The 21,210-nt window shown below is 37.6% G+C and overlaps 1 protein-coding gene across 2 annotated transcripts in view; it reads left to right on the top strand.

Annotated features, from left to right (window-relative positions):
* Positions 1-21,210, top strand: part of BMPR1B (bone morphogenetic protein receptor type 1B) — a 118,871-nt gene that overhangs the window by 43,341 nt on the left and 54,320 nt on the right. Inside the window, exon 2 of one of the 2 annotated variants that reach the window (XM_022582361.3) lies at positions 7,701-7,860. In XM_022582361.3, coding sequence (XP_022438069.1) covers positions 7,701-7,860 — 160 coding nt within the window. Of the gene's footprint in view, positions 1-7,604; positions 7,861-21,210 lie in introns of those variants that run through there. The other variant, XM_089912457.1, reaches the window with a different exon arrangement.

Genomic DNA, 21,210 nt, shown 5'->3' with positions numbered 1-21,210 from the left:
TTACATGTCTTCTTTAAATGAATTTTGAAGACTCACATCCATTTCTTAGTATTAATACATAGTGTACTTGAGATTTAATTTCCTTGAATTATTGCTGTTCATAAAGATCGTTCTCCATGTGTTTTAATGTGACAGTAGATTCTGATATTCTCTTCACTGTGACATATATCATACAACAATATTTTATATCACAAACTTAAAATGTTTTATTCTATTTTTGAAATAAGAATGTTACCGAGAAAAAATAATCAAAACTAGTACATTAAAATGTACTTTAGGACATAATGGATGAATATGGAAGCTAAAATTTATTTCTTGCAGAGTTGTAGTATTGTATTTTTTTTGCAATTTACTGTTGTCCTGTGTTTTCTGATATTTCTATAAAAATCTTGTTTCATTTTTCTGTAAAAATCATATGGAAGGGCACACTATAATATAAAATAATATAGAAATAGTAAAAATAATTGATTTGTTAAGTATATACATCAAAAATGAGTTATTTTATAGTGTTTATACCAGGCTGCCAGCTAATAATTGTCCACTGATTCCAGATGAGTACTTTAAAGACATTCTTTATAACTCTGCCTTACTTCCTAACTTATACAAGAAGAGATGCCATAGAAAACTTGTGTATAACTATATACAGACATACAAAATAGCTGGAAACATGTGTGTAACTGTAACATATATCCATGAAAAGATATTCAAGGAAGATAACCATCTGTTTAGCTTTTGTAATTGAATGGAAGTCACACTGTTGCATGCTGATCATTATATTATTTTGTGAAGTTTGAGTAATTTGCCTGAAAATTTGTAAATCTATCTCCTATATGAAGATCATAAGGAATATAATTTAGTTGCAATTCATTAAGAACACACACGTGCGCACACACACGCACACACACACACACACACACACACACAAACATGTTTGGAAGTGACCTTGTGGTTCAGTTGCTCCCTAAAAAAATCTACTGATCCTCTGAAAAATGAGGAACAAGTTTAGATTGGCTTCCACAGGCCCTACCTTGTATTATCATGGTAGTTTGTATAGTTAACAACCTGGAATAACTATAATGTAACTAGCTAAGCTAACCAGGCAGCATCTGAAGTGTCTGGATTCACACTGTTAAGCTAAAGATTGGTATTAGGGAGAAAAATGGGTGGGGAGTTAGGGGAGGGGGAAGGTAGGAGGGAGGAAGGAAACTGAAAATGGACTGAACTAAAGAGGGTGTAGTATTTATTCCTAAGACATTTCCGAACAGTCTGACTTTTCTCAGTTTTTTTTCCCTCTTACATTTTTCTGTCAGATTTATTTATAATTCTATTACTAAATATTAAAAAAGCCTTAACTGTCTGGAAAGCTACTGGGAAGAAATAATCAATTTTGTTGAAATTCTTTTCAACCTAAGTAGAAACCATTCACTATTTAGCTTTCCTTGGTGGAAAAAAATTCCTTTTAATTTGCTGATTTAGAAAATATAATGTACTAAGTTATATGTAATGTTTCTTTCATAATTAGTAATCTTGCCATTGTTTTTAATGATTATCTTCTTTTATATAAATTTATCAGAAAGTCAGGCTAAATTCATGTTTTTATGAGATGATTATTAATTTTATATACATGTAATTGCCTTTTTTATACCTTAGCTGATGTGTTCAGTCTTGTTTTTGATCTAAAATGCCTAAGCTTGCCTATATGAGGCTGGCTAGATTTGGCATAAATTCAGAATGACTTTATATGAAAGTGATCCTTTTATAAATCCCTTTTCATAATTATAGCAGTAGATAAAACAGTTCAGTTTCTCATTGACCCTTTATTTCAAATGTGGACTAGCTATTAGGAAGATCTTAAGGAAATTGAACCAATAATTTAAAACCTCCAAACAAACAAAAGTCTAGTTCCAGATGGCTTCACTGGTCAATTCTATCAAACATTCAAAGAAGAATTAATACCAGTCCTTCTCAAACTCTTCCAAAAATAGAAGAGGAAACACTTCCAAAATCATCTTATGAGGCCAGCATTTCCTTGATATCAAAACCAGACAAGGACACCATAAGAAAAGAAAATTACGGACCAATATCCCTGATGAACATATCTAAAAATCCTCAACAAAATATTAACAAACCAAATTCAACAATATATTAAAAGGATCATACACCGTGATCAAATGGGATTTATTCCAGGGATGTAAGGGTGTTGCAACATCCACAAATCAATCAATGTGATTTACCACATGAACAAAATGAAGGATGAAAATCTTATCATCTAAATACATGCAGAAAAAGCATTTGACAAAATTCAACATCCATTTATGATAAAAACAACAACAACAACAACTCTCAAAACAGGTATAGAAAGAATATGCTTAAACACAGGAAAGGCTATATATACGACAAGCCCACAGCTAACATCATACTCAACAGTGAAAAGCTGAAAGCTTTTCCTTTAAGATTAGGACCAAGACCAGGATGCCCACTCTGGCCTTTTTTTTTTTTTTTTTTTTTTTTTTTTGCGGTATGCAGGCCTCTCTCTGTTGTGGCCTCTCCCGTCGTGGAGCACAGGCTCTGAACACGCAGGCTCAGCGGCCGTGGCTCACAGGCCTAGCCGCTCCGCGGCATGTGGGATCTTCCCGGACCGGGGCATGAACCCGTGTCCCCTGCATCGGCAGGCGGACTCTCAACCACTGCGCCACCAGGGAAGCCCAACTCTGGCCATTTTTATTCAACATAGTATTGGAAGTGCTAGCCAGAACAATTAGGCAAAAAAAGAATAAAAGGCATCTAAATTGGAAAGGAAGAAGTAAAACTGTCACTATTGGCAGATGACATGATGTTATATATAGAAAACCCTAAAAACTCCACCAAAAACTGTTGGAACTAATAAATGAATTCAGTGAAATTGAAGGATATAAAAGCAGTATAGAGAAATCTGTTGCATTTCTATACACTAATAATGAATAAACTATCAGAAAGGGAAATTAAGAAAACGATTTCCATTTACAATTGCATCAAAAAGAATAGAATACCTAGGAATAAATTTAACCAAGGAGGTGAAAGACCTGTGCACTGAAAACTATCAGACATTGATGAAACAAATTGAAGAAGACAAAAACAAATGGAAAGCTAATCCATGCTCACAGACTGGGAGAATTAATATTGTTAAAATGTCCATATTACCCAAAATAGTCTACAGATTCAATACAATCCCTATCAAAATTCCAATGGCATTTTTCACAGTAATAGAACAAACAACCCTAAAATTTGTATAGAACCACAAAAGACCCTGAATAGCCAAAGTAATCTTGAGAAAGAAGAGCAAAGCTCAAGGCATCATGCTCCCAGCTTGCAAACTATATTACAAAGCTATAGTCACCAAAACAGTATGGTATTGGCAGAAAAACAGACACATAGATCAATGGAACAGAATAGAGAGCCCAGAAATAAACCCACACTCTTATGGTCAGTTAATCTATGACAAAGGAGCCAAGAATATACAATGGTAAAATGATAGTCTCTTCAATAAATGGTGTTGGGAAAACTGGATAGCTACATGCAGTAGAATGAAACTGGACCATTATCTTACACCATACACAAAAAGTAACTCAAAATGTATTAAAGGCTTGATTGTAAGACCTGAAAGCATGTAACTCATCAAAGAAAACATAGGTTGTAAGCTCTTTGACACAGGTCTTGGTGTTGGTATTTTGGATTTGACACCAAAAGCAAAGCCAAGCAAAAAGAAACGAGTGGGACTACCTTAAACTAAAAAGCTTCTGCACAGCAAAGGAAACCCTCAACAAAATGAAAAGGCAACCTACTGAATGGGAGAGGATACTTACAAATCGTATATCTGTTAAGGGGTTGATATCCAAAATATATAAAGAACTCATACAACTCAGTAGCAAAAAAACAAAGCTCCATTTAAAAAAAATGGGCAGAGGATCTGAATAATACTCATTTTTCCAAAGAAGACATACAGATGGCCAACAGGTACATGAAAAAATGCTTAACATCCCTAATCGATAGGGAAATATGTATCAAAACCTCAGTGAGATATCACCTCACACCTGTTAGAATGGCTGTTCTCAAAAAGACAAGTGATAACAAATGCTGGTGAGGATGTGGAGAAAAGGAAACCCTTGTACATTGTTGGTGGGAACGTAAATTGGTGCGGCCACTATGGAAAACAGTATGCAGCTCCCTCAAAAAATTAAAAATAGAACTACCATGAGCTCCAGCAATTCCAATTCTGGGTATTTATCCAAAGAAACAAAAACTAACTTGAAAAGATATATGCACCTCTATGTTCATTTGCAGCATTATTTACAATGGCCAAGATATGGAACAACCGAAGTGTCCAGCAAGGGGTGGATAAAGAAGATGTGGTACATTGTTGTACATCTGAAACTAATATTGTATGGCAACTATACCTCAATTTAGATACCATAATCTTTCTTTTTAACTGTGCTCTTAGCTTTTAAGTTGAGTCTAATCATATTTATTCGTTCTGTTGCTACTGCTTCTCTTCTCCCTTGTCTTCTCTTTTTAGCCTCCAAATTATCACTTAATTATTTTAGTTTAATCTTGTGATTGGAAATGTTGTGAATCATGTGATAGCGATTTTCATTTCATAAGGAATTAAATACATATAGATTAATTGACTCCTAAGTAGCAATTACATATTTTTATGGATTACTCCCTTGATTATTTTGGCAAAAGCAAATAAAGAACTCTCCACCTGTCTCAGATTTGCATTTAATTATCCATGTATTTAATGCTAATTAAAAGCAATCATTTATCATCTCACTACATTTACTTGTTTGGGTCATATTGTATGAAGGCAGCCTTATATGTTCATTCAGTATGTTGTCTGTTAACTCAGTTTATAGAAATGGTATCTGTTGTGAGCTAGCTATGCTTATCTTTTTGTTCTTATGAATGTGTTTTTGGTAAAATATCATGTATTCTGACTGCATGTTACAGTGTTAAACATTTTAGAAGGATTATGTAGCAATATTTCATCTTCGCAATCTCTATAGAAAGGATGATTTTTACCTTCTGATTACCAAGTTTTTATTGCTAGTGTCTCCTCTGGAACTCTTTTATATTGTTGGGTTTTTTGTTTGTTTTAGCCCCTTTTCTTGTTCACATAGTGGGATTTTGTAATTAAAATGCTCTGTAAACTGCCCTTTTCAACAAAAATTACATTTTAACAGTCTTCCTTGTCAGGAAGTATACTTTCACATCTACATTTTAATGACTACATAGGAATCTCTTTTAAGAGACCTGACTTATCCCCTCTTGTTGTAAACACAGATTGTTAAGCAATATCGCAAAGAATCTCCTTCTAACTAAATTTTATATCATTATTTTGTTTAAATAAATTTAAAATGTGAGAAAATCATGAATCCTGTATTAAAATGTTTTTTACAAAATGACATCTTCTTTCCAATAGTATAAAGATGTTTCTTTTTATACTGTAGACCATTCTGTGTGAATATTCCATTTAACAACTTTTCCCACCACGTGGTAAATTCTGTGTATGTTTAGTTCATCCTACTTACCTAGGCTGTGTCTGGAACAAGGTAGGCACCCAATATGTGTTTGCTAAGTAGACATATGCATAATAAATGAATTTTTATTATTTTGTTTTAAAAACTTCAAAGAGCAGGGGCCTGGTATGGAAGAAAGCAGGATGTAATAAGTTTTAAATATCTTACCTTCATCACTTGGAGTTACTTCGAGGTAATTTAGGTCATAAAGTTAGTAAGACTGAGAAACAGATTTAAAAAGAAGGAAACCAGCATGGCAGGGTGATATATAGGCATACCAATACCCACTGCACCTGGATAGCAAGCAGTGCTAGGGCATTTATGCAGGCTTTAACTACAAGATACTAACATGAACTGTGTTTAACTTCACTTTACTTTATTTTGGAATTTAACTTAAGGATGAGCACCGATTTTATAGAAATAATAAACACCTATTGGGATTAATTTTGTGGTTGGATTAAATAAATATTTACTTAATCTAGTCCTAGTTTTCTCAGAGTAGAGTCTGCACATCATCTGTCTAAGTCACCTGGGGTCTTGTGGAATAATGCCTTTCCCTTGGCTCATCTGAGACCTGTGGAATCAGAATCACTGTGGGTGGCCCAGGATTCTGAATATAACAGACTCTTCATATATTACAATTGATATGTCTTCTGCAGACTAAAATATAAGGAACTGTTTGAGAAAGTTAGGTGCACATCTTACATAAATTTGAAAAATCTAATGAAATATTAGAATTAATGATTGGGGGAAATTCTGGTAAATGGATCTAACATATTCTTTTTTCCTTTAATTACTACTTTCTACAAATTCAACTAATTAGCATAACATAGAGAAAGTCAGGATAGATCATCACAGACCTTTTTCTAAACTCTTCATTCTCTGATATAACCAGTGGTTGGAGGCACTAATTTGTAGTTAAAAAAAAAAAAATAACAAATGTACACTGTACATATCTATTGTGCATACTGTACTTCTGATCTAGAATTTCAATTTTTTAACCCAGTATCTTTCAGATAATATTTTTGTTGAAACTGTATTTAACTGTAGGCAAACTGGATGTGTTGTTAGATTTTAAATCAAACATTGCTCAGGGTGACAATTTATACAGTGACATAGCATGTAGGAGAGCTCTTACCACAATGCCTGAAACCTGGTGTCAATTAATCTATGCCTCCTTCTGAAGCATCCTTTCTTTCCAAAAGTGGTGGTAAAGAAGAAAACATGAAAACTGTCTCAGTGATATGTCACCCTAGGTTGTGCAACATTGTCTTACTATTTAAAAGGTGAAAAATTAGATTTCTCCAATAACATTAGCTAACATTTATCAAGTAATACTATGTAACATACCCACTCTAAGCTCTTGACAGGTAGGTGCTTATAATTATCTCCATTTTGATGATAAGAAAATGAAGCACAGTGGGATTATTTGTAAAGCTATTCAATGTCAACTAACTGGTAAACAGTAAAGCCTACTTTAGAACCAGAAAAATCTGTCTCTAAACATCATGTCTACTATCGTATCTTCCATTGAAGATGTAGAATCATTGCTACTGTAACAGGTCGTCACTTTCGCTTGTATATCTTGATAATTAAATTTTTATCTTCCTAATGAATGTTGCAGATTAAATATGTTTAATGATTTCTTTAAAAAATACATGGTATACCTAAAGTGAAGAGAACCCTAAAGTAAAGAGACTGGTAGAAAGTTTTAGGGCCCAGATGATCTGGGTGTAAATGCTGGCTTCATGACTTATTAGCAGGGTGCAGATCACTTAAACTTCGAGTCTGAATTTTCTCATGTGAAAATGGGAATGGTTATATTTACTCACAGCATTACCGCAAAGAGTAGAGATTATCTATATAATAGTGGGTCATTGAACTGCTTGCACTCAATCAAATACAACTATTATAACTTAATGTAGAAACTACTATTCTGAAAGGGTTATGAGAATTTCTAATGAGACATATATATCATATAGAAAGTATAATTTTTAGTGTCAAAACATCAGAATATGTTTTCTGTTTAGACGTTTAACTATTATGAATACTTAATATTTTGTTTAATAGCATCTTTCTTTGGACAGAAGACTGTGGCTGGGCTATCCCAAAGATGCTTAAACTCTTACTGTTTCTTCTTTTCAGCAAACTTCCTTGATAACATGCTTTTGCGAAGTTCAGGAAAATTGAACGTGGGCACCAGGAAAGAGGATGGTGAGAGTACAGCCCTCACCCCTCGCCCAAAGATCTTGCGATGTAAATGCCACCACCACTGTCCAGAAGACTCAGTCAACAATATTTGCAGGTTGGTCATATAAATTATTTAACTCTAGTTTTAATAGAAAGCCATCCTTTTTTGACTACAGAATTGTAGGCTAGTGTTTCCAAGAGCACATTTTGGGGAATAGGTCCTAAACCCATTAACTCTCAGAGCTGTGCCTGTATGTAGAGAAGTACTGAATCGCATTTTGCCCTGAAATATTGTTCTGAGGTCATTCTTCCTGCAAACATCACATGTGCACATAAACAGAGAGCACAGATCCCAGGGTCTCTGTCAAGGAGCAAGAACCAATTATTTTCTTTCAAAAGACCTCAGCCCCCAAAATAAATGCAATAGCAGTGGTGTCAAATGTGGTTTGTTTGTTTGTTTGTTTGTTCTAACATTTATTATGGTCATGGTGTTAGTATCTTGGAAAGAACACCTAAGCTGTTAGGAATATTTATAAACTGCCTCTGGGAAACAGCGTAGTAATAGATGTGAGTCCACCAGAAGTTAAGATTAAGATGCTAAATACTAGAGAATAAACTCCTCAGTAGCTAATCATGTTTGTATAAATACTTTCTAATATTTGAAACTGGACCGTTTGCCTCTTTCTTCCTTACACATCTTTATGCAGCCACATCCATTTTTTTGGTCACTGTCCCTGCACTGACTCCCCAGGGTGAGGACAACAGTAAATAAAGAGGCCAGAGTGTGTCCAGGGCAAAGTGGCTGAGATAACAAGACAAGTGTGGGTCTCAGGAGTTAAAATGTCAGAGAAGCAGAGTCTCCCTCAAGGAGGATAATGGACCCAAATAGGAAGATGGGCTGCTGGGTTTGAACTCTGGGCAGAATATCTGGGCAACCATTTGGGACCTCATTCCCCAGGAAGGAGCATGAAGCTGAGTTGAATGCTTTTCTTTTTCATGCTGAGACCTTTTTTTTAAAGTTTCCTATGAAGTGGGATATATCTAATATAAGCTCACCAGTGTATCCTGAAATATGTAGCTCAAGAAACATGTATTAACTGAATGACACAAGGAGGAAATTTGGGTGTATTCGTAAACATATGTCTCATTTAATCAGCACAACTCAGCATGATAGGGAATTCTTCTTTCTTACCTTTAGACCTAAGGAATTCAGGGCCCAGAGAGGTCTAGTAACTTGGCCCTTGTATGATAGAACAAGGTTGCAATCTCTGAGCGCTTACGCCAAGATAAAATGACTCCAAAGCTCAGACAGTGTTTCCTGGGAACACTACCTTTTTGCAGTAAACAGAAAAAGTATCAGGAAAATTACAAAGTTTTCTGAAGAAGAGAAAATTAGCAGGATGAAGCATATTAGGGAGATATTTTACTATTTTGTGCGAGTCTGTAGTAATTAAGTGTGAATCTGTGTGTGCCCTTTGAGCTGTAGTTTGGGTGATCATATGTTCAGGTTTTCCAAAATTATCCCAATTTCAAATATTTTGTCCTATTTTCCTTATAGGCCATTGAAGCGTCCTACGTTGATTTGGAAGAAGGTGTTGAGGCATGGTTAACTGCAGTGCAAGTTCTTTGTGGTGGGAAGGAGAAGCTTGGCATATAGGAGGAGACGTGGTGGGATTTAAGCCTGGAGACAGGGGAAATTTGTCTGTGTTCTAAAGGGGATGTTTAAGCAGGAGTGGCAGTGGAGATTGAGGTGATTTGATTTGCCTTTTAGAAAAATTTTCTCTGCTGCAGAGTATTGAATGTATTAGAGGGAGACAAAAGTAAGTTCAAGAACAGCAGACGAGTAAGAGAAATTGAAAAGTAGATTCAGGAAGGACGGTTTATGTGAGAGAAAATGTTCTCGGATGAGGGTGATGCTGGTGCAGGAGACAGTTGGATGTATTGGAGGCATATTTAGAAGGAAAGTTTTATGTTGACGCCACGGAGATGAGAGGGGACCAAGAGGAGCTTCACAAGTTGGCAGGGGTACACTTAGGTGCATATTGTAGCCTTTTGACGAAAGACGACAGAGGAAAAGAATCGAGTTTCAATCGGGATATACTAAGTTTAAGGTTTCTGACACATCCAAGTAGAGATCTCCGAGAGTAGGCCTATCAATAGAATATGGATTTGGAGCTCAGGTAAGAGGTTGGGGAGAGAGTAGAGTAAGTAGAACGTTAGTCAGTTTTCTTGTTTTTGTTTTCAATCTCCCAATTCATCACACCACCACCCCCCTGCCGCTTTCCCCCCTTGGTGTCCATACGTTTGTTCTCTACATCTGTGTCTCAGTTTCTGCTCTGCAGACTGGTTCATCTGTACCATTTTCTAGGTTCCACATATATGCGTTAATATGTGATATTTGTTTTTCTCCTTCTGACTTACTTCACACTGTATGACAGTCTCTAGATCCATCCACATCTCTACAAATGACCCAATTTTTTTCCTTTTTATGGCTGAGTAATATTCCATTGTATATATGTACCACATCTTCTTTATCCAGTCATCTGTCGATGGACAATTAGGTTGCTTCCATGACCTGGCTATTGTAAATAGTGCTGCAATGAACATTGGGGTGCATGTGTCTTTTTGAATTATGGTTTTCTCTGGGTATATGCCCAATAGTGGGATTGCTGGGTCATATGGTAGTTCTATTTTTAGTTTTTTAAGGAACCTCCATACTGTTCTCCATAGTGGCTGTATCAATTTACATTCCCACCAACAGTGCAAGAGGCTTCCCTTTTCTCCACACCCTCTCCAGCATTTGTTGTTTGTAGATTTTCTGATGATGCCCATTCTAACTGGTGTGAGGTGATACCTCATTGTAGTTTTGATTTGCATTTCTCTAAGAATTAGTGATGTTGAGCAGCTTTTCATGTGCTTCTTGGCCATCTGTATGTCTTCTTTGGAGAGATGTCTATTTAGGTCTTCTGCCTACTTCTGGATTGGGTTGGTTGTTTTTTTAATATTGAGCTGCATGTGCTGTTTATATATTTTGGAGATTAATCCTTTGTCCGATGATTCATTTGCAAATATTTTCTCCCATTCTGAGGGTTGTCTTTTCATCTTGTTTATGGTTTCCTTTGCTGTGCAAAAGCTTTTAAGTTTCATTAGGTGCCATTTGTTTATTTTTGTTTTTAGTTCCATTAGTCTAGGAGGTGGATCTAAAAAGATCTTGCTGTGATTTATGTCAAAGAGTGTTCTTCCTATGTTTTCCACTAAGAGTTTTATAGTGCCTGGTCTTACATTTAGGTCTCTAATCCATTTTGAGTTTATTTTTGTGTATGGTGTTAGGGAGTGTTCTAATTTCATTCTTTTACATGTAGCTGTCCAGTTTTCCCAGCACCACTTACTGAAGAGACTGTGTTTTCTCCATTGTATATCCTTGCCTTCTTTCTCATAGATTAGTTGAACATAGGTGCATAGTTTTATCTCTGGGCTTTCTATCCTGCTCCATTGATCTATATTTCTGTTTTTGTGACAGCACCGTATTGTCTTGATTACTGTAGCTTTGTAGTATAGTCTGAAGTCAGGGAGTCTGATTCCTCCAGCTCCATTTTTTTTCCCTCAAGACTGCTTCGGCTATTTGGGGTCTTTTGTGTCTCCATACAAATTTTAAGATTTTTTGTTCTAGTTCTGTAAAAAATGCCATTGGTAATTTGATAGGGATTGCATTGAATCTGTAGATTGCTTTGGGTAGTAGAGTCATTTTCACAATATTTATTCTTCCAATCCAAGAACATGTATATGTCTCCATCTGTTGGAGTCATCTTTAATTTCTTTCATCAGGATCTTATAGTTTTCTGCATACAGGTCTTTTGTTTCCCTAGGTAGGTTTATTCCTAGGTATTTCATTCTTTTTGTTGCAATGGTAAATGGGAGTGTTTCCTTAATTTCTGTTTCATATGTTTCATCATTAGTGTATAGGAATGCAAGAGATTTCTGTGCATTAATTTTGTTTCCTGCAACTTTACCAAATTCATTGATTAGCTCTAGTAGTTTTCTGGTGGCATCTTTAAGATTCTCTATGTATAGTATCATGTCATCTGAAAACAGTGACAGTTTTACTTCTTCTTTTCCAATTTGTATCTCTTTTATTTCTTTTTCTTTTCTGATTGCTTCCAAAACTATGTTGAATAATAGTGGTGAGAGTGGACATCCTTGTCTTGTTCCTGATTTTAGAGGAAATGCTTTCAGTTTTTCATCATTGAGAATGATGTTTGCTGTGGGTTTGTCATATATGGCCTTTATTATATTGAAGTAGTTTCCCTCTATGACCACTTTCTGGAGAGTTTTTATCATAAATGGGTGTTGAATTTTGTCAGAAGCTTTTTCTGCATCTATTGAGATGATCATATGGTTTTTATTCTTCAGTTTGTTAATATGGTGTATCACATTGATTGATTTGCATATATTGAAGAATCCTTGCAGCTCTGGGATAAATCCCACTTGATCATGGTGTATGATCCTTTTAATGTGTTGTTGGATTGTGTGTGCTAGTATTTTGTTAAGGATTTTTGCATCTATATTCATCAGTGATATTGGTCTGTAATTTTCTTTTTTTGTAGTATCTTCGTCTGGTTTTGGTATCAGGGTGATTGATGGTGGCCTTGTAGAATGAGTTTGGGAGTGTCCCTTCCTCTGCAATTTTTGGAAAAGCTTGAGAAGGACGGGTGTTAGCTCTTCTCTAAATGTTTGATAGAATTCACCTGTGAAGGCATGTGGTCCTGGACTTTTGTTTGTTGGAAGATTTTAAATCACAGTTTCAATTTCATTACTTGTGATAGGTCTGTTCAGATTTTCTGTTTCTTCCTGGTTCAGTCTTGGAAAGATACCTTTCCAAGAATTTTTCCATTTCTTCCAGCTTGTCCATTTTATTGCCATAGAGTTGCTTGTAGTAGTCTCTTAGGATGCTTTGTATTTCTGCTGTGTCTGTTGTAACTTCTCCTTTTTCATTTCTGATTTTATTGATTTGAGTCTTCTCCCCCTCTTTCTTGATGAGTCTGGCTAATGGTTTGTCAATTTTGTTTATCTTCTCAAAGAGCCAGCTTTTAGTTTTATTGATCTTTGCTATTGTTTTCTTTGTTTTTATTTCATTTATTTCTGCTCTGATCTTTATGATTTCCTTCCTTCTGCTAACTTTGGGGTTTTTTTGTTCTTCTTTCTCTGGTTACTTTAGGTGTAACGTTAGATTGTTTATTTGAGATTTTTCTTGTTTCTTGAGGTAGGCTTGTATAGCTATAAACTTCCCTCTTAGAACTGCTTTTGCTGCATCCCATAGGTTTTGGATCGTTTTTTTTTCGTTGTCATTTGTCTCTAGGTATTTTTTGATTTCCTCTTTGATTTCTTCAGTGCTCTCTTGGTTATTTAGTAATGTATTGTTTAGCCTCCCTGTGTTTGTGTTTTTTTCCCTATAACTGATTTCTAATCTCATAGCGTTGTGGTCAGAAAAGATGCTTGATATGATTTCAATTTTCTTAAATTTACTGAGGCTTGATTTGTGACCCAAGATGTGATCTATCCTGGAGAAGAAAGTGTAATCTGCTGTTTTTGGATAGAATGTCTTATAAATATCAATTAAATCTGTCTGGTCTATTGTGTCATTTAAAGCTTGTGTTTCCTTATTGACTTTCTGTTTGGATGACCTTTCCGTTGGTGTAAGTGAGGTGTTAAAATCCCCCACTATGATTGTTACTGTCAATTTCCTCTTTTATAGCTGTTAGCAGTTGCCTTCTGTATCGAGGCGCTCCTATGTTGGGTGCGTATATATTTATAATTGTTATATATTCTTCTTGGATTGATCTGTTGATCATTACATAGTGTCCTTCCTTTTCTTTTGTAACATTCTTTATTTTAAAGTGTATTTCATCTGATATGAGTATTGCTACTCCAGCTTTCTTTTGATTTCCATTTGCATGGAATATTTTTTTCATCCCCTCACTTTCAGTCTGTATGTGTCCCTAGGTCTGAAGTGGGTCTCTTGTAGACAGCATATATATGGGTCTTGTTTTTGTATCCATTCAGCAAGTCTGTGTCTTTTGGTTGGAGCATTTAATCCATTCACATTAAGGTAATTATTGATATGTATGTTCCTATGACTGTTTTCTTAATTGTTTTGGGTTTGTTTTTGTAGGTCCTTTTCTTCTCCTGTGTTTCCCACTTAGAGAAGTTCCTTTAGCATTTGTTGTAGAGCTGGTTCGGTGGTGCTGAATTCTCTTAGCTGTTGCTTGTCTGTAAAGCTTTTGATTTCTCCATCAAATCTGAATGAGATCCTTGCCGGGTAGAGTAATCTTGGTTGTAGGTTCTTCCGTTTCATCACTTTAAGTATGTCATGCCACTCCCTTCTGGCTTGTAGAGTTTCTGCTGAGAAATCAGCTGTTAACCTTATGGGAGTTCCCTTGTATGTTATTTGTCGTTTTTCCCTTGCTGCCTTCAGTAATTTTTCTTTGTCTTTAATTTTTGCCAGTTTGATTACTCTGTGCCTTGGCGTGTTTCTCCTTGGGTTTATCCTGTATGGGACTCTCTGCACTTACTGGACTTGGGTGGCTCTTTCCTTTCCCATGTTAGGAAAGTTTTCAGCTATAATCTCTTCAGATATTTTCACAGGTCCTTTCTCTCTCTCTTCTCCTTCTGGGACCCCTATGATGCGAATATTGTTGTGTTTAATGTTGTCCCAGAAGTCTCATAGGCTGTCTTCATTTCTTTTCATTCTTTTTTCTTTATCCTGTTCTGCAGCAGTGAATTCCACCATTCTGTCTTCCAGGTCATTTATCCGTTCTTCTGCCTCAGTTATTCTGCTATTGATTCCTTCTCGTGTAGTTTTCATTTCAGTTATTGTATTGTTCATCTCTGTTTGTTCTTTAATTCTTCTAGATCTTTGTTAAACATTTCTTGCATCTTCTTGATCTTTGCCTCCATTCTTTTTCCGAGGTCCTGGATCATCTTCACTCTCATTATTCTGAAATCTTTTTCTGGAAGGTTCCCTATCTCCACTTCATTTAGTTGTTTTTCTGGGGTTTTATCCTGTTCCTTCATCTGGTACATAGCCTCTGCCTTTTCATCTTGTCTGTCTTTCTGTGAATGTGTTTTTTGTTCCACAGGCTGCAGGATTGTAGTTCTTCTTGCTTCTGCTGTCTGCTCTCTGGTGGATGAGGCTATCTAAGAGGCTTGTGGAAGTTTCCTGCTGGGAGGGACTGGTGGTATGTAGAGCTGGTTGTTGCTCTCTTGGGCAGAGCTCAGTAAAACTTTAATCCGATTGTCTGCTGATGGGTGGGGCTGGGTTCCCTCCCTGTTGGTTGTTTGGCCTGAGGCGACCCAACACTGGAGCCTATCCGGGCTCTTTGGTAGGGCTAATGGCAGACTCTGGGGGGGCTCAAGCCAAGGAGTACTTCCCAGAACGTCTGTTGCCAGTGTCCTTGTCCCTTGGTGAGCCACAGCCACCCCCCACCTCTGCCGATGACCCTCCAACACTAGCAGGTAGGTCTGGTTCAGTCTCCTATGGGGTCACTGCTCCTTCCCCTGCGTCCCGATGTGCACACTACCTTGTGTGTGCCCTCCAAGAGTGGAGTCTCTGTTTCCCTGAGTCCTGCTGAAGTCCTGCAATCAAATCCCGCTAGCCTTCAACGTCTGATTCTCTAGGAATTCCTCCTCCCATTGCCGGACCCCCAGGTTGGGAAGCCTGACATGTGGCTCAGCACCTTCACTCCAGTGGGTGGACTTCTGTGGTCTAAGTGTTCTCCAGTTTGTGAGTCACCCACCCAGCAGTTATGGGATTTGATTTTATTGTGATAGCGCCCCTCCTACCATCTCACTGCAGCTTGTCCTTTGTCTTTGCATGTGGGGTATCTTTTTTGGTGAGCTCCAGTGTCTTCCTGTTGATGAGTTTTCAGCAGTTAGTTGTGATTCCGGTGTTCTCGAAAGAGGGAGTGAGAGCATGTCCTTCTACTCCGCCATCTTGAACCAATGTCCGTTCGTCAGTTTTTCGCTGTGAAATAAGCATCCTTAAAATCACAGTGATTCTTACCACTGAAGACATTTATTATTTCACTCCTGTGTCTTCCTGTGGGTTGCAGCTGTGCTGGGCTGTGCTGGCCTGGGTGGGCTTGGCTTCCGGCCTGCTCCCAACATTTCTTCATTCTTCTTGGACTGGCAGCTACCAAGGGCATATTGTTTGTTTGTTTGTTTTAATAAACAAACTAATTAATTAATTAATGACTGCATTGGTTCTTCATTGCTGCACGCGGGCTTTCTCTAGTTGCAGTGAGCGGGAGCTGTTCTTGGTTGTGGTGCGCGGGCTTCTCATTGCAGTGGCTTCTCTTGTTGCAGAGCTTGGGCTCTAGGCACGTGGGCTTCAGAAGCTGTGGCTCGTGGGTTCTAGAGTGTAGGCTCAGTAGTTATGGCGCATGGGCTTAGTTGCTCCACAGCATGTGGGATCTTCCCGGACCAGGGATCAAACCCGTGTCCCCCACATTAGCAGGCAGATCCTTAATCACTGCACTGCTAGGGAAGCCCCAAAATTCTTTCTCAGATGAGTTTGAGGAAGGAACCTTTTAAAGCTTCTGCTTGTGTCATGCCCTCTAACATTCCATTTACCAAATCAAGTGACATCCTCAAGCTCAAAGTGAAAGGGAAGCCATGGTTAGAGTGTGGCATGAAGAATTGAGAATAATAATAGAACAACCTAATCTACCAGAGTACAACTGAGCCTTGAGACTTGAATGCTTGGGTAAAGGAGGCTCTCCCTAGGAAACTCAGAATTAGCAGGGAAGCAGTGAGTATAGTGTCACTGAGGCCAAGTTTACTGAGGGAGGAAGAAGTAAGGTCAGCCATATTAGATGCTGCTAGGAGAACTGAAATCCAGCCATCAGGTTTGTTGACCTTGATAACTGCAGTCTAGAAATATTTAATGTGGAAGTAGATATGGGGGCAGATTGGGATGCGTTGTGAATTGTATGGTTTCCAACCTTTGATTTATGATAGCAAAGAAGAAGAAAACAAAAATACAACAAAGCCAGCAGTCAGTCACAATGGAACCCTTCAAAAAACGCTGGTATACCATGATAGCATGCATCGGTTAACTTGTAGAAGTCAACAGAAAACTAATATTTATTGAGCTTTTTTACTACTAGCACGCTTACTTTCACCTATCTTTTTTTTTTTTTTTTTTTTGCGGTATGCGGACCTCTCACTGCTGTGGCTTCTCCCGTTGCGGAGCACAGGCTCCGGACGCGCAGGCTCAGCAGCCATGGCTCATGGGCCCATCCGCTCCGCGGCATGTGGGATCCTCCCAGACCGGGGCACGAACCCGTGTGCCCTGCATTGGCAGGTGGACTCTCAACCAGTGCGCCACCAGGGAAGCTCCACTTTCACCTATCTTTAATCATCACAGCACTCCTCTAAAGAATGTAACATCTGTACTCCCCAGGTGAGAAATCTGAGGCTCTGAGAGGTTAAGTAATTTTTAGTACGTCACTCAGTGTTCATGCCCAAATGAGTGAAAAGAAATTGTGGCCCAGTTTACAAAGTACTGAATTTTTGACCAACAGCTAACCCCTGACTCTCGAGCAGAAATATTCATTCTTGAGTAAACTATACATACATTTTTCTAACGAGGTATTGACTCCAGTTGAGTCTCCTGTGAGCTGAGGTCAGTCATGTCTGAATCACAGGGCTGGTTTTTGTTCCTGTGCCCCTAGACCTAAATAGGTCCAGGCCTTTCTACCTCCATTCCTATAAGCACTCCAAATCAGCGCTCCTCAAGCTATCTCTGGTCAAAGTTTTTTTCCCCAATAAATTGTGCACTGATACTTTCTAAACTACAATAAAAATGAATTACTAGGAAAATTAATTTAAAAATACCTACAAATTGCATGCTTCATTTTTCTATTGTCTGTTAATTAAATTCAACAGAGCTAAATTTATTGCAGTATATACAAGTTTCAATTTCTGTATTAATGTACTCACAGACCAGTAACAAGTAGTTTGCAAGGGAACACACTTCGAGTAATACTGCACTAAATCTTGCACTTCTAGGTAAAACAGTTCTAAAGACAATGGTGCGCTTGCTTGGGGCTTAGATAAGGGCTGGTACCAGGCAGATTGTAGCCAAGCTGGGTGTCCTAGGTAGATCTCATGCTCATTACCACTCCCACTTTCCTGGAGAGAATAATCCAAAAAGTGGCCCAAATCAAAATTGCATCATACTTAAAAGAGATTCTGAAATCCCACATGATAATTCAGAGAACATATACAAAGTTTAGAGGGTTTGGGTTTTTTAAATTTGGTTGTGCCGGGTCTTCGTGGCAGCAGGCAGGCTACTTAGTTGCTGCATGCATGTGGGATCTAGTTCCCTGACCAGGGATCGAACCCAGGCCCCCTGCATTGGGAGTGCAGAGTCTTATCCACTGTGCCACCAGGGAAGTCCCTTTTTTTTTTTTTTTAAACTTTTCATGAGTACCATCAATCACTTTACCAGCCAGCATTCTTATTGGAATGTTGATCATGTCATTTTTGTCCTTGATTCCTATCAGGTGCAGATGTGTCTGCTTCCAATATCCATGCCATTTACATTGCCTAATGGCGTGCATATTAGAGGCCGTAGTACAAATATATCATGCTGAATACAATGTTAGAACCATTTTTTAATATCCACAATTCAAAATAAGAGGCGAAGCCGTTGTTCAGTCTCCCTCATTATAATATCTATCTTCTAAATATTTACCTTTCTAGGTGTTACTTTTCATGGTGTATCCTTCTTATTCCATTTCCAGATTCTATTCCTAGGACCTCAGACTCTCACTGCATGCCTTGAAAGCTGCATTGTCTCCTTAATAATTCTTTGTGTATGACTTTCAACATGCCAGTGTTTTGTCTTGTTTTCCTGTCCTAACAGGCGTAATCTCAGCCTTGATGATTCTTTTCTGTATAGAATTCGGTCCTACTTTATGTATCCTTCCTTGTTTTACGTGATGTTGTCTGTGACAGTCATTTTTGTCCCTTTCTCACCACCTCCCTCAAGTTCTACTCTCTCATACAAGTCTATCCAGTTCTGAAAATTTTTGTACTCTCTTTCAAGGTAATTTTAAAAACTTCCTCATTTATCTTATTGGGTTCTGACCCAAAATTCTCCTATGTGGGCAGTTTTCAGGGTTTGTAGGTGTAATAAATCACATTGGATGATTGCATGAAGGATGTGCACATGACACCAGGTGCCTAAATGAGAAATTTGATAAGTCTCCAGCTGTATCCTGGAGAATCAAAGGCGGCAGAAGGGAAGGCTTAGGGGCTTAATAGGAAGTGAACAATATACGGCTCTTTACAACTATACATAGAGAACCATTGAAGGTTTTTGAGCAGGAAGGAAAATGTAAGATTTATCAGGCAATGCTGTACAGAGCCCTTATACAAAGTTTGTATTAACCCAGAGCTTCTAAACCTGAATGCAGCGGTATGCGCTTTTAGAGAAGCACTTCTGACCCAGGTCTCAGAGTGTTTAAAGTGAGCATTCTTCTCATTTGTTTGTACATCTTCTATTCATCTAGTTTATTCCACTGTTGCCCAGGCCACCCGAACATTGAGCTTTATGATCTTTTTTTTTTTTTTCCGGTAGAAGATGTTGAGTTAAAATCATTTCATTTATGAGAATGGTGGGTCCTTCTTTAGAACTTATAATTCAGTTGGATGAGGATATGGTTTCAACTTCACTTATGAGGTCTTTTATAAGGAATAACTCTGCTTTGTGGCTCTCAGTTATAAGTGATACTTAAATGGGTCCATTTGCTGTTGGACTTAATAGGAAGTGAACATTGTAGGGCTCTGTACAGTCATACATAGAGAACCATTGAAGATATTTGAGCAGGAAGGAAAATAAGATTTATCAGGCAATGCTGTGAGGAATGGGCTAGAGTCTTGAGAGAGAAGCGGGGGCTTCCTGCCTGAAGGCTCTCAGAGCAGTCTAGGTGAGAGGTAGGGAGGGTCCGCACAGGGCGGTGGAGGTGAGAATATGCAAATGCTTGTTTAACATAAAAAGTGAGACAAGTTCAAAAAACCTTGTACCTCCTACGAAAAATGAACAAAAGTGAACAAAATGCTCAGTCACTTGGTATGGCTGCCAGAGAAGGACGTGTGATAGTTATACTTTCTTGGGGTTGAAGTAAAAAGGCCTCTCTCACGTTGGAACCTCATCATTAATGTTGCGACTTCACCTTCCCCACAGTGCTATGACCTCTCAGAGGACAAACCAGAGAAGGGCAGCAGTGGTAGTCATATCTATTTTACCCTCTTTCCCTCTATTACTATGGGAACCCACTCACCTAAGATAGGGAAAAAAAAACAAATATAAACCTTAGGGTTCTGTTACTCTGGTCATTACCTTTGCATAACATTCTTCTTTGCCTTTTCCCCCCCAGTCAGTAGAAAGCACTTGATTAGCTGGTGATTTCTGTCCCGCCTGCTTGAAGTTGAGCCACTTTGTTTTTCCTAGAACTGGTTCATAGATGCTGAGCTCCTCGAAAGCAAAGGCTGCATCTTCCTCACCGTTGCTTCTCATCATCCAACTCAGTCTGAGGCATAGTATGCCTAATAAATGTTTGTAAAATTACCTGTTGTTAACAAAGCTCTAAGCAGCTTTGAGCTGTTTTAGTTAACTGACTAAAATCCACATGATTTAAATAGCAACTCTAAAAGTTGTATGTATCTTCCAATTTACCTGTGACAGAAACTTTGAAAACTTTGTTTATCCCCTTCAATGTGAAATAGATATTTTAGAAGACAGTGTTCTCAAGGACCTATTTATAATTGACCTAAAACAAGCAGCCTTTCAAATAGATTCTGACTGAAACGTAAAAGAAATGTACGAATTCTAGTATTTCTTACATACTGGAAAAAAAAAAGTGGAATAAATGATTTGATTCAGTTTGATCGGAATAAATAAATTGATTGGTATCGAGAACAATTAATCCCTGTGTGCAGATGCACTTGAGCAAGTATCCATTTATTTAATGAGTTTTTGTCAAGAGCAAAATTTTAAACTATTTAATAACTAAATAATAATTTTGAGTTATTTAATAATTTTTAGATTATTTTATTAGTGCTCTAAAATTTCCTATCACCCTGATTGGGTAGATCAGATACACTCTTTTTAACTAATACTTAAATTATTTTATAGTTAAAATAATCTTTATAAAGATCAAAACTAGTTAGAAGAAAACTTCTACAACAGTCCCTTCTCAACTGTGGTGGTTATTGTTTCTGGACAGTCCTGGGGTTTACAATAAAGAAGCATAAGATCTTAGTGGAAAAATAGAGTTAAAGGGACCAAAACTTGGGTGAACATTATAAACCCTGTACTCACCCTACAATGAATGAGTTGGGGCCCAGAAGGCTGTTTACAAACCCATTTGACCCCAAATGAGAACGGGCAGAACTTTCG

The sequence above is a fragment of the Delphinapterus leucas genome, chromosome 5 (genome assembly GCF_059928025.1).
Source record: "Delphinapterus leucas isolate spDelLeu-1000000601 "Yukka" chromosome 5, BTC_Dleu_Yukka2, whole genome shotgun sequence".
Lineage (NCBI taxonomy): Eukaryota > Metazoa > Chordata > Mammalia > Artiodactyla > Monodontidae > Delphinapterus > Delphinapterus leucas.
This window is presented reverse-complemented; position numbering and strand designations above follow the sequence as displayed.